Raw genomic sequence first — 13,639 nt, 5'->3', positions numbered from 1 at the left:
TCCCCTCAGGCGCAAACACAAACCGTGTTTCATTACTATCTCCCGTCTGTTTGGCAACTTTTCCCCTTTTTCCTCATCAGTTTTTGTGTTTCCGCTTCATTCCTCTGTGGAGGTTTTACTGTAGACCATCTCCAACCTCTCCACCCCCCCCCCCCTGTCACTGCCGCCCATTCTCCGTGCAGTAGATTTGGCTGCTCTATCAGCTTTCTGTGCCTTTGTGTCGCTTTACAGATAAAACATCAAAGCACATCCTGCTTAGAGAGAAAAGGGATTTTAGAGACATTCACTTGCTCTCATTTTCTCCTTAAATCCAATTTCTACCTCACAATTGATCTCCAGTAAATCTCCCTTTGAATATATAGGCTCAGTGGTAGCTTCTCGCGCTTTATTTCACCTAACATGCAGAACATCATTTATGTTCTATCATATTTTATTTGTATTATTTACGTTGACTTGAATCGCTCCTGACTCTACTGTCTGCGCTGCTCCTGCGATCCTGTAAAGCTTTTCTATGCTTGAATTGGTGGCAGACCTTCATCGATTTCTTCCGACCTGACACTGAAGGTCATCAGGACGGGGAAAGTATCAAAGCTCAAGCGGACATAAAACAACTGGTTTGCAGGAAGGGATAGAAAAATGAAACGCCGCACAACGGCAACACGGAGCGTCGGGTATTTCTCCCGTTTTCGAGCTCTCCGCTGTGATTTGTTTGTGGACTTGCAGGCCTTCATCTCCTTGTCTAATTGCAGCGCTTTGGGGAGCAGCAGCCTGAGGAGTACAGTTACACAACCTGAGCTATATCTGCCTTTCTGTCATCACCAATCAGGATGAGGGCTATATGGGTGACTATCATTGGCAGTTAATACCTCGGCTTACAGAGGCATCCTGGATGTGTCCCAGCCGTCCCTTCGCCTCTGAGCCCCCCAACATGTACCCGTCACATGCCTTCAGAGGGTCCCTCTTATTGACATAATGAGATCTAATTCCACAGGATGTTTGCTTATGCATGCACATACACTCACACACTCGGTCTGGTAATACTATAGTCATAAGGAGTTTACAGGAACTTTATCTGTGTCCCAACACCTCATTCTCTGTCCTTTGATTTCATCTGATGGTGACATAAACATGTTTATCTGCACTTGGACAGTAACACTGATTTCACAGTCCTGTGACTCTGGGAAGTATTTTCATGTTGAGGAGTTCTGCACCTCATGATTTACATCCAGTGTGCCAATGAGCAGTGAGGCAGAAAGTGAGGGTGTGGAGTCATTTGTAAGTGTAACCAAAATCTTTTCACAAATCTTAACGCCGTTTTTTTTTGTTGCATATCTGAACAATATTTTATTTTCCATTTAGTAAACTTTTTTGCCAAAACCATAAGCATATTGTCATGTGTAGAAATCGTAGAAAGTGTTGTCGAATTTTTGGGTATTCTAAGTTTTCTGTGACGGCTTCACAATAAAAGCAACTGTGCTAGTTTAATGCTTTTAATTTGAAGGAGCAGCAGGGGGACATATTCAGTTTGTAAGAAGTACCTTAATGCAGCTCTGATATGGCTGCAGGAGGACAAACAGTAACGGGGAAGCTGTAAACAATCTGTAATCAAAAAGAGGAAGTTTGGATTAAATCGATGGATTGTCCAGCGGGGGAATGAGAAAACTCCAGCACTAATAAAAGGTGTAACTGCAGAGTACAAATTCACAGAAGTCCCAGCCGTTAACGTTAAAACATCAAAAATGGAGTTTGATTTATGATAAAAACAAGAACCAACCTCGACCCCCCCACAGAAATGATTCAAACGTCTTCATGCTTCAGTTCCTGACTTTTGAACTGATCCTCTTAAGTGCTCACGGACACAAACTTTTCCCTCAGCAGCTGACTGTCAGCGGTCGCCGGGCGGCCCGCAGCCCTTCGGCCTGTTTTAGATAATCCCACCACTCAATAACCATCATCAGCTCAGCGGGCCACTTCGGTGATTACACCAGCGGTGAAGGGACGCGAGAATATTCCGGAGGCTAATCTCCGCTGACAACCTCATCAGCACATCCTGCTGCAAACCGTCAGCTCAACAGTAACACACCGAAAACACACGGTGCTGCAATTCATGTCAGATTTCAGGGGTAATTAGTTATATTTTTAATTGTTGAGTTCTTCCTGTTCACCCTGCAGTCCTTCACTCTCAGCCGAGCTCCACCAGACTATTATTCACAGTTTACGGTTTCTTGGATTATAGTCTGGAAACGGTTCACGTTAATGTTCGCGCAGCCAGTCTGGGCGACGGATCAATCAGTGCTCGGTGTCCATGGTTACACGTGATGATGTTGAAGTCTGGTGGTTTTTTTCTAGATGTAGTTGCAGTAGAGTTTTGGGTAGTTTCAGCAAAGTCTGCACCCAGTAGGATCCATGGACATCCGAGCTTCCCAGACCCGTAAATTCTTGCAGTACATTTTCATTTTCTCTCACTGATCCAGGAATTTCAGATGAATTTGAGAATTTCTGAAAGTAATGAACATCTGATATTTTTTAGCTTCCAAATGCTTTTGTCTATTTAGATCAGGGTTTTTTATTCTCCGAGAGCTCCTCATGTTTAGTAACATTTATTCACATAGCTGAGCTCCACCATAATCACCAAAAGAAACGCATCGAAGTATAAACCCAGTATATCGTTGGAGCGCGTGGTTCTCCCTCAAACTGGTTGAAAAATAAATCAATAAGAAATGCTGAAATTGATTGCCAAATACACCAGGGCATCCTGGTGGTTCACGTGCTTCGGGTTGGAGACCCCTGATTTACGTAAAGATAAGAGTAAAAGGAAATATAAAGCTGATGAGCTTTTATGACACCATAATAAATAAAAGAGAAACATCAACTCCTATATTTCATGTGAACCTGTGATGCGTCTTGTTTTGCCAGAGCCAGGCAGAGGCCCACTACAAAGGGAACCGCCACGCTCGAAGGGTGAAGGGCATCGAGACGTCCAAGACAACTCGTCTCCAAGATGGCGACAAGCAGCACCCTCCTCCTGCTGCTTCGCCCCCCCCGCCCGGCCCCCTGCCCTCCAGCCCCGAGCCCGATCCCAGTCACAACAAGCAGGGTGAGCATCACCTGTGAAACACGACGTTACACACAAACCCAGTCTGAGAGCAGAGAGCTGCTGCTGCTAAAACCACATCATTAATTACACACTTCATGATCCGGGGCGTCGGCGGGTTAATGATCTGGTTCATGTTTGGTTTTCAGACAAATAATTCACTGCCTAAAAACCTTTGTGCCGTTTACAGACGACCTTCAACCCTGTTCCAACTCCAAAGAGTCACCTTTGACCCGCAGCCCCCTCCCGACACCCACACTGAGCTCCGCGGACACCGAGTGCCCCCTCCTGCCTTCTCTCAGCACGCCCCTGCCCTCCTCCCCCGCAGCCCTCAGCACCCCCCCTGCAGACCCAGCAGCCGCCGGTCTCCCCGACACCCCGTCCCCGGCACCCAGCCCGTCCTCCGGGGAGTCGGAGGAAGAGAAAGCCAAGAAGCTCCTCTACTGCTCTCTGTGCAAAGTGGCTGTTAATTCGCTCTCACAGCTGGAGGCGCACAACAAAGGTTGGTCCAGTGCAGCGTTGTGACGTCACCAGAGAGAAATACATCTCTACAAATTATGCAAAATTAAAAAAAACATCTCTTCAGAGAGGATTCCTCACCTAAGAAGCTAAAGCAGGTTCACTACTGCCACCTAGTGGTGAGAACAGCAGGTCAAACCAAACATGGTTTAACTAGGAGTAAACGGATGGCGATAAAAACCTCATCATCATAATCACTGCAGATTATCTCACTCAACCGATGCAATGACAGAAAAAACTATTTATAACATCCAGCGCTTCAGTTTTTAAACAACCGTTTTCCAGTTAGTACCCGTTCTGGACATTTTAATCATGCCACATGATGCTCATCAAGTTTGTGTGAGTGAAACAGAAATACAGATGTTCAAATTTACATGAAAAACATTCACATGAGCAGACTTTGGTATTTACAACATGCATCACAACATAACATGGCCTCACTTTTACCTGTAGAAACCGTCTCCTGTTGTTGCCAGGTACCAAACACAAAACTATCCTGGAGGCTCGAAGTGGACTGGGACCCATTAAAGCATACCCACGCCTGGGTCCTAAACTGAGCCCTGAGCAGGGAGGGGATCTGTCCACTGACCCCAACACTCAGGAACGCACCTTCCACTGTGAGATCTGCAACGTCAGGGTCAACTCCGAGCTGCAGCTCAAACAGGTGAGAAACCCACAAAAAAAGAAAGAAAGAAAGAAAGAAAGAAAGAAAGAAAGAAAGAAAGAAAGAAAGAAAGAAAGAAAGAAAGAAAGAAAGAAGCCGAGAGGATTATTTTACAGACAATCTGAATATTTGTCTCATTTTATGCTCCAGCATATATCAAGCCGGAGGCATCGGGATGGAGTCGCAGGGAAACCTAATCCTCTTCTCAGTCGGCACAAGAAGCGCACAGACTTTATGGTATTTATTCTCCTTCATCAAATCATCATTAAGATTTATTCCTTAAAGTTGTTTCACTTTTATCTTCTCGATTTTCCCTCAAAGGAACTTCCAAAAACTCTGGGGGCCGGACTTTTACCAAATCCTCTGGCTGTTGCTGCGGTGATGGCAGCGGCAGCTTCCTCCAATCAGCTGGCACTACGTGCTTCGACCCAGCATCATCACCCGCACCATCACCCCCACCACCCCCACCACCACCTCCTGCAGGGAACACCGCTCAGCCTGCTGAGGCCGGCCCCCGGACCCATCCGCACCGCCCACGGGCCGATCCTCTTCACGCCGTACTAACGGCGGACGGACGAGGATGAATCAGGAAGAAGAAGCACACTGTGAATCGGAGGACACGTGCCGTCGAGAGAACAAAAACAGTGAACGTAAATATGACTCTTCACGGTGCATTGTGTAGAGATGTTTGTTTTCATCCTCTCCCGTTTCCCTTCATCACTTTACTATCTGTCACCGGGCGGACTGACTGAGCAGATAGTCCGACGAGGAACTTTAAAATCAAGCACGGACTTCCTGCATCCTGCAAACTGCAACTGACTAAATATCTTCAACCCTCTTATGATCCACTGCATCGGACTCAAAACCCTACCTCTCTTATGTTTTGAATGTTCCTCTGTGCAGGAATAACCCATCACCTATCCAAAGCATTAGTATAAACAAACTGGGGGTTAGATTTAGTAGCTGCCTCTCATGTTAGCTGGTGTCATACCGTAGCTGTCACAGCAGAGTGGACTGATCCACTGTAGGTTCTGCTTTTGTGGCCCATGAGGAGAGAAAAAAAAATTTAAAAAAAAAAAAAAAAAAGGTTCCTGCAACTTCCATATATCATTCACACTTCTCTGTGCTGTATGTCGACATTATCGCAGCTGGTCTTTAAGGTCTCTATTTACCTCGGTGGGAGAGAAACAGGAAGTCAGAGCAGGAATTTATACTACGTCTTAAAACTGAAGTGATGCGCTCATCAGACGCATTTATGTTTTGGGCAAATGTGGGTTTGTTATCGTGAGGAAGTGATCGGCTTGTGATGCGCTGTGTAGCCGTCGGTGTTCGTTCTCAATCTGTGGAAGATGCAGTCAGGTTGGAGGAAATAATAACAAGAGGGAAACCTCAAGTTAGATTTTAGTGGGTAAGGATGATTCCCTGAATTACAGCCGATAGCAACCACGTCGATAAACGTCTCGCAAAGCACAGAAGTAAAAGTAGGAGGTAAGAAGTCATGTAAATGTCCTCAAATACATTTAAATTAATCATATTTTCATCTGCATCACTGTGCAAAACAGAAAGATTTCTGTGTCTTAATGGAATCATTTTAACACTGTGAACGGTTGATTTGTGACTTCAGCAGCAGGTTAATTGCAATATGCGCGCGCGCGCACACACACACACACACACACACACACACACACACACACACACACACACACACACACACACACACACACACACACACACACACCTTCAGCACTATGCCATAGACGGACAGCGGCGCCGGTAGGATGTGAAGACACCAGCATTATGCTATCAAAGGAAGAGAAGAGGACCACATACACAGACGAGTAGTTGTATGCAAAAAATAAAACAACACATTTTGGTAGTATTATAGGCCTGTGTTGGGATTAAAAAATGTTTAGTTTGTCAGCTCTGCCTCCTGTACTTCAACCCTCCCCCTCCCCCCGACCTCCCCTCGACCCCCCTAAAGTATCCCAGTGAAAACCGTCACAATGGCTCGTCAAACATTAGTGGCAAGCTTTAGGAAATGGAATCTGTAGCAATACTTTGAGCACTCCTACAAACTGTTCTTGTCAACTGCAATAAAAAGAAAATGTCTACAAATGTAATAAATGTTATTTAGGAGAAGTGTATTGAAACATAACTGTAAATGTAGATCATTAAAAATATGAGAAATGGTTCACGTCGGGGCTTCCTAATTGTTAAATTTAAATGAAATTATATATTAAATCATTAAACTGACTTTATGGTTGTAAGAAATGGTGAGTGGTGATTTTTTTTTCCCCAGTTTAATTATTTTCAGATTTAATGATATATAATAACATGAAATCATGAATTAATTTTGTTGTAGAAGTTTTTGACTTCCTACATTTTTATGAAGTAGATTCCTTGTAATAAGTGACTAACAAACAGAACTGATATACGAAAGCATATCCACATTTCGGCTCTGAAGTTTGAGTTTTTACAGGTTAGAGCAGCAGACAATTATTTATTTATTTCTTAAATCACGAGGAGAAAATCAGAATGTAACAGAATTTTTTGGGGGGGATTATGCTTTTCTGGGACGAGGTAACAACATATACAAAGAGGACTGGAGGTCATCTAAAATTCATATTACTGGATAATTGTGATTCAATTTAAAGTGACAGAGGACGTAAATGCTGAATCAGGGTTTTATAACTGCTGGTCAGAACAAACAACATCACTGTGGCCGTTTAGCACGTTTACTTTCCACCAAATGTTAAATTAGTTTATATGAAAAAAAGAGAGATTGATAAAGACATAACAATAAAAATAATAATAATCTTTAGCCAGGTGTGCCTTAAATAACCTATTAGTATTATTACCAGTACTTTAGTAGAGACCTTCTTTCTAAATGAGAAGATTCAGACGTCGTCTAATTTGTGACCTTTAATACTGATCACAGCTTCTACAATTTGTATTGTTTGTAGAAAGACGCCAGACGAGACTTCATTCTTCCATTTTAGTTATTTTAAATCTTAACTGAACAACTGGAGCACCTGATGATGATGATGATGATGATGATGAAGAAGAAGCTGCTTGCTCCGAGACTCGTGTTATTTCACTGATGACAACAAGGTTTATAATCTGAGGAACTCAAAAAAAAATTAAAAAAAAAAAACCTGCCACCAAGCTGGACGGTGCAGCTGACACTGAAACATTTGAAGAGGTGACGGACAACGTCTCGTCTGTGGAAGCACTTTGTTGACGTGTCTTCTGACTCCTGTTACGTGACAGGAAGCTGATGAACCAAACAAACCGAGCGGAGGACGATCTTCCTGCTGCTGAACGAAGCCGGCAAACACAACTCTGCCCCGCAGGTGCTGCACACGCTGCCTGCGAACCTCACAGCTGCACAGCTGATCCACCCCGTGACGCCGCTGTCATAATGCGACGGTTTGGACCGGCCTGCTGCGAGCTGCTGCAACCGTCACCTGCGACTTTCATTCAACCGCTATCGACCTTTATGAGGAAAATTTGTGTTGCCTTTTAAAATGATCATCTTCACTGGTGTAAAATTAGAAACCACAGATATAAATATAAATAAGATACTTGTGATAAATTGCATGACAGCAAGACGCACCATCAGCAGTGCATGCAGACATTTGACTACAAACAAATACTCAAGCATATTTTCATATTTGAGTAGCTTAGTGTCTCTGGAGAGAACGCCTCGGTGTCGATGGAAAACACAGTAAGTGTGCTACATTCATTTAAGAAAATGTTGTCTTTTTAAATGGTTTCTTCTGCTCAGGTGTGACTGCTGGCAGTCGGAAAAAAATGTTGGACTCCCGAGATTATTTATATACTGTCTATATAAAAATGTTTAAAAAGTTTATATTTGCTCACCCGAGACACGGTATTGTATTCGTAACTGTGTGACTACAGCTGCAAGTATTTTGAATATGTGCCGTTTTATTTATACTAAACGAGCCACGTAAAGCATTCGGTCCTTAACTATCAGCACTAAAACACGAGGATTCAAAATGGCAGTTGTATCATGAAAAGGATGAACGGGGCTATAAACACACATTTAAATAAATCACATTAAATCATCAAATCACATTAATGAAAGTTTCACTTTCAAGTTTCACTTTCATTAATGTGTGCACAAAAGCACATTTTGATCATGTGAACATTATTATAAACACAAACGCTGTTGGCAAAGAGCCTGTTCAATCTCTGAAATCACAAACTAAAAACCAATGACATCCTCTTCCTGTCTTTAAACACAAAATGGAAAAACCAGTCTTCACACCATGTCACCATGTAGAGAACTGAAGCAACACAGAAGATGCACACGAGCAGAAATATCAACAGGAAGAGAAACACAACTCAGAATAACGCCGGCACACCGAGTAAAACCGACACTTCAGGTGAGAACGTCACGACTGGAATATTTTAAAACAGCAAATCTTATTGACCAACAAATTAAACTGTAAGTAAAAATGATGTGTAGTTTTATCTTGGTTTAGTTAAAGCTGTATTAAATATCTTCTTTTTTTTTTTACTAATTGAGAGTCATGATCTATAAAATGAAGTTTTAAAGTTTCAGTTTAAAAAAACAATTGACAAATACATAATTTTTTGTAACTTACATAAAAAGCAGTTTGTTTGAGATCTTACTGTCTACAAAGCCTGTTTCTACTTTGTTCATGAGAACAGTGAGGACATTTTTAAGCTGTGTAATTCAGAAAACCAAAAAAATATAATATATTATCCCAAAACTGCAAAAACTATGCTCACAAAAATAACATTAAGCCAACAAACACTCCGGTCCCTTTTTGCAAAAACAGAAGTAGTGAAGCGGTGACTTCCTGTTTCACCGCTGCCACTGATGAGTTTAAATCTGGAAATGAGCACATTACAAAGAAGTTACTGTAATTTCTGTTTCTGGTCCCTGACAGGATGCCGATGAACCAAACACACCAAACGCAGGACGACCTCTTCTCCTGCTACAGTCCTTCTGTCGTTGGCTACCGCTACGTCGCTGTGCTCTGGGGATGTGCCGTGACCGTCACCGGCACGGCGGGGAACCTGATGACCGTTCTGGCCTTCCTCTCGGACGCCCGTCTCAGGACCCGCTTCAACGTGCTCATCGTCAACCTGGCCGCGGCCGATCTCCTGTACTGCGTCGTCCTGCAGCCCATCTCGGTCGATTCCTATCTGCACCTCCGATGGCGCAGCGGTCAGCTCTGGTGCCGCGTCTTCGGCATGCTCCTCTTCCTCTCCAACTCGGTTTCCATCATCACCCTCTGCCTGCTGGCGGTGAGCAGATATCTCCTGGTTTCCAAGCGCTCCGTGTTTGACCGTGTGTTTTCCAACCGCGGCCTCGTTCTACTCCTGATCTCGACGTGGGCGCTCGGCCTGGCCAGCTTCGGCCCGCTCTGGCCGGTCTACGTGTTCGTGCCGCAGGTGTGCACGTGCAGCTTCCATCGCACCAGAGGTCGCCCCTACACCACCATCCTGCTGGTTCTTTACTTCTTCGTCGGCCTCGGCTGCGTCGCGGCTTTCTACCTGCTCATCTACAGACGTGTGCGGATTGCATCACGGGCTCTGCTCCGCTACCGGCTCAGCCGCCGGTCGTCGAGGAGGAAACCGGCGCCCTCGGCTCACGGAACCGACGACAGCGGCGTCGGAAGGACGAGCAGCTGTGAGCTGAGCAGCCAGGCAGAACCGGCCCGAAGTACGGACGAGATCACCTGGGAGAAGCCGTCCACGTCCGCTCAGAGCTTCGCAACAGCCAACGAGCTGACCGCCGATATCGTCCGTTCACCGTCTTCGGCGACACCCGTCGCCTCCTCCCACTCCACAACCTCAGGAGACGACGTCGAGTTTAAACGCGTCACCCGCATGTGCTTCACCGTGTTCCTGTGTTTTGTGTTCTGCTTCGTCCCCTTCCTGCTGCTGAACATCGCCGACAAACGGAACCGCGCCCCGCAGGTGCTGCACATGTTCTGTGCAAACCTCACCTGGCTCAACAGCTGCATCAACCCGGTGCTCTACGCCGTCATGAACCAGCAGTTCCAACAGGCCTACCGCATGCTGCTCAGCAGGGCTGCCGCGCCCTTCACCCGCCTCTGCAGCCTCCTCTGAAGCCTCCTCTGAAGCCTCCTCTGCAGCCTCCCCTGCAGCCTCCTCTGAAGCCTCCCCTGCAGCCTCCTCTGCAGCCTCCTCTGAAGCCTCCTCTGAAGCCTCCTCTGCAGCCTCCCCTGCAGCCTCCTCTGAAGCCTCCCCTGCAGCCTCCCCTGCAGCCTCCTCTGAAGCCTCCCCTGCAGCCTCCTCTGCAGCCTCCTCTGAAGCCTCCCCTGCAGCCTCCCCTGCAGCCTCCTCTGAAGCCTCCCCTGAAGCCTCCTCTGCAGCCTCCTCTGAAGCCTCCTCTGAAGCCTCCTCTGCAGCCTCCCCTGCAGCCTCCTCTGCAGCCTCCCCTGCAGCCTCCTCTGCAGCCTCCTCTGAAGCCTCCCCTGCAGCCTCCCCTGCAGCCTCCTCTGAAGCCTCCCCTGCAGCCTCCTCTGCAGCCTCCTCTGAAGCCTCCTCTGAAGCCTCCCCTGCAGCCTCCTCTGAAGCCTCCTCTGCAGCCTCCCCTGCAGCCTCCTCTGAAGCCTCCTCTGCAGCCTCCTCTGAAGCCTCCTCTGAAGCCTCCCCTGCAGCCTCCCCTGCAGCCTCCTCTGAAGCCTCACCTGCAGCCTCCTCTGCAGCCTCCTCTGAAGCCTCCTCTGAAGCCTCCTCTGCAGCCTCCCCTGCAGCCTCCTCTGAAGCCTCCCCTGCAGCCTCCTCTGAAGCCTCCTCTGAAGCCTCCCCTGCATTTAAAGGGATGTTTTATAGCTGCTTGCTTTTATAATATTTACTCTGTCTGCCCAGGATTTCATCACGTGTTCATTCTATGTAATAAATTCTATTTTGTGACACATCTTTCACAGCTGCACAGATTTTTTTTTGTGTGTGTGAAACAACAGTCTGCACGTTTTAACATCACATGAAAAAAAAAAAAAAAAAAAAGTTACAAAATCAGAAGAGGATATTTCAGTCCAACACAACGAGCCTCATTTCAGTGATTCAGGAACTGATGACTGCAATGTGTCTCAACTCTGCGCTGCTTCTGCTGATAGTGCATGACTAATGATAGAGAGGGATTCAGGTGATCTCGCACTCGGTGTGACGTGTGTGTGTGTGTGTGTGTGTGTGTGTGTGTGTGTGTGTGTGTGTGTGTGTGTGTGTGTGTGTGTGTCCATATGCATGTTTGAATTGTGTGGAGGAATTTATCTACTGAGGGTTGAGGCCGTAATACTCATTACAACACTTCTCTTCCACACGAGACATTGAAGTCAGAGACACTCGTGTCGTCATCAAATTTTAACACTTCGTCTTCTGTCTTTAAAAACGTCTGAAACAGTCAATTAACTGAATAGATGATCAATCTGTAGCTGTTTCAATTAAAACTGCTAGAAAAACAAACCAACCTCAAATGCCAATGTACAGCTAGTCTTTGTTTCATGTCATGGTAAACTGAATATTCTGGGATGTTTGACTGTTGGACTAGAAAACAAATACATCTGAAGACTTCCCTCAGACTCTGGGAAACTGAGAAATCCTTCTATATATGTGCAATCAATAAAATCACAGCTATCTGGGAGACGACCTGAAGCGATGGCTCAAAGACGAACGCACCGTCTTAAAATCATCACACAGGGCGACAAGATGTTGAGGATAGAAAGATGGTGAACAACAGCGCTTACCTGGAGCCCGGCGCATGTTGGTGACGTGGACGCGCTGCACTTCGCCTCCGGCAGTCGCATTGGAAGAAAGAGACGATTTTTACTTTAACTCCTGTTTCAGGAGTATTTTGGGACACGTCGGAGTGCAGGCGCCAATCATGAGAATACAATTATCTGGCTTGTAAACAAATATCTCTGTTTATGTTTTGCTTGCATATTGTAATTATGGATTAGGAGTTCTTAGCTGTATGTATGTATGTAATGTATGTATGTATGTATGTATGTATGTATGTGTGTGTATATATATAAATAGACACATATGTGTGTGTGTGTGTGTGTGTGTGTGTGTGTGTGTGTGTGTGTGTGTGTGTGTGTGTGTGTGTGTGTGTGTGTGTGTGTGTGTGTGTGTGTGTGTGTGTGTATATATATACACATACATACATACATATACACACACACACATATATGTGTCTATGTTTTATGTCTATTTATGTCTGTCTGTTTTTGTTTTGTTTGCACAGAGAGAGAGAAGCTACAACAATGTGTCCCGGCCCATAAAGCTGATTCTGGTTGTTATACCTGCATAAAAAAAAACAACACAAAAAATAACTTCATAGCATTTTAAACTGTAAACAGACCTTTACTAAGTGGTTCAGTTCATTCACTAAACACATTCTTACTTTTACAGTTGTTTACAACCCTATTTTCCATCCTAACTTTTAATAGTATAATAGTGTATAATGTTTAGCATATTAGCAAATCTATGAGGATAACTTTATTGTGGCATGTGCACGTTTCCAAAGTCAGTTTTCACCTTAACTTTTGTCCACAACTTGAGCTGAATTAATCCAAACTTCTTTGTGATATGTCACCGCACTGACTTGATAAAGATCTTCACTCTGCTCAAAATAAAACGTGTAACTTATTCTCTCTTATTCTCTAAGAACAGTGGAAGTCAAATGAAGCTGTTGATATATTTAATAAAACAAATAAATGACATAATGTTGGCCACGACGGCGATATAACATTGAAAAGGAGGAAAGATGTGAAAAACGTTACTCACGCAGCCAGACGGCTCAAAAAAATATATCAGCTGACGAAAATAAGTAAAGTACACACTGACCTTCATTTTCTTTTGTCTTGTGTCCGTTCCGCAACAAACTATGTCTTTATTAACTTAATTAATGCTTCCTGTACAACACGTTGTGCCGTATTGAGACGCCTCTGCCGTAAAAACAAAAGCACCCCGTCGTCAAGTCTATTTATTCGCATATTCTCTTTATCTCAATATTTTATTTGAATGCCTCAATGGTCGTATAAACTGTACTCTCAGAATGATTTGATGTTGGGATGAACAGAAAGTTGCTTTTATTTTTCATTGAATATAAACTCTTCAATTGAAGACAGGTCGTCACGTGGCACGACACCTGTTGCTGCAAACAGCTGCTGCAGATGAGGATAAATTAAAAAACTTCAGCTGTAACGTGCTTTCATATACAGCCTGTATATGAATAGCAACTTAAATCAACGTAAATCTGCATGTTATTTGAAAGCAGAAAATGCATAATTCAACTTTTATCTCCGTTTTTAACAACTTTGATTAAGGCAGGTTTA

At 44.6% G+C, this 13,639-nt stretch overlaps 2 protein-coding genes across 4 annotated transcripts in view; both read left to right on the top strand.

Moving 5' to 3' along the window:
- LOC138626528 (zinc finger protein 385A-like) overlaps positions 1–6,538 on the top strand; it is a 31,292-nt gene extending 24,754 nt beyond the window's left edge. For 2 of the 3 annotated variants that reach the window (XM_069708227.1, XM_069708237.1), the window contains exons 4-7: positions 2,917–3,097; positions 3,285–3,596; positions 4,090–4,277; positions 4,428–6,538. In XM_069708227.1, coding sequence (XP_069564328.1) covers positions 2,917–3,097; positions 3,285–3,596; positions 4,090–4,277; positions 4,428–4,841 — 1,095 coding nt within the window. In that variant the 3' untranslated portion in view covers positions 4,842–6,538. The remainder of the gene's footprint in view (positions 1–2,916; positions 3,098–3,284; positions 3,597–4,089; positions 4,278–4,427) is intronic. The other variant, XM_069708243.1, reaches the window with a different exon arrangement.
- Positions 6,539–8,507: 1,969 nt separating this feature from the next.
- gpr84 (G protein-coupled receptor 84) lies at positions 8,508–10,541 on the top strand. The gene is made up of 2 exons (XM_069708215.1): positions 8,508–8,686; positions 9,218–10,541. The coding sequence occupies exon 2, from the start codon at positions 9,219–9,221 to the stop codon at positions 10,404–10,406; it is 1,188 nt and encodes a 395-aa protein (XP_069564316.1). The 5' UTR covers positions 8,508–8,686; position 9,218; the 3' UTR covers positions 10,407–10,541.
- Positions 10,542–13,639: the final 3,098 nt, after the last annotated feature.

Source organism: Brachyistius frenatus, unplaced genomic scaffold (assembly GCF_029030835.1).
Source record: "Brachyistius frenatus isolate BFR_SWC_R1_liver_20210118 unplaced genomic scaffold, ASM2903083v1 Contig_4, whole genome shotgun sequence".
Classification (NCBI taxonomy): domain Eukaryota; kingdom Metazoa; phylum Chordata; class Actinopteri; family Embiotocidae; genus Brachyistius; species Brachyistius frenatus.
Note: the sequence above shows the minus strand (reverse complement) of the source record. Positions and strands in the feature narration are given on the sequence as shown.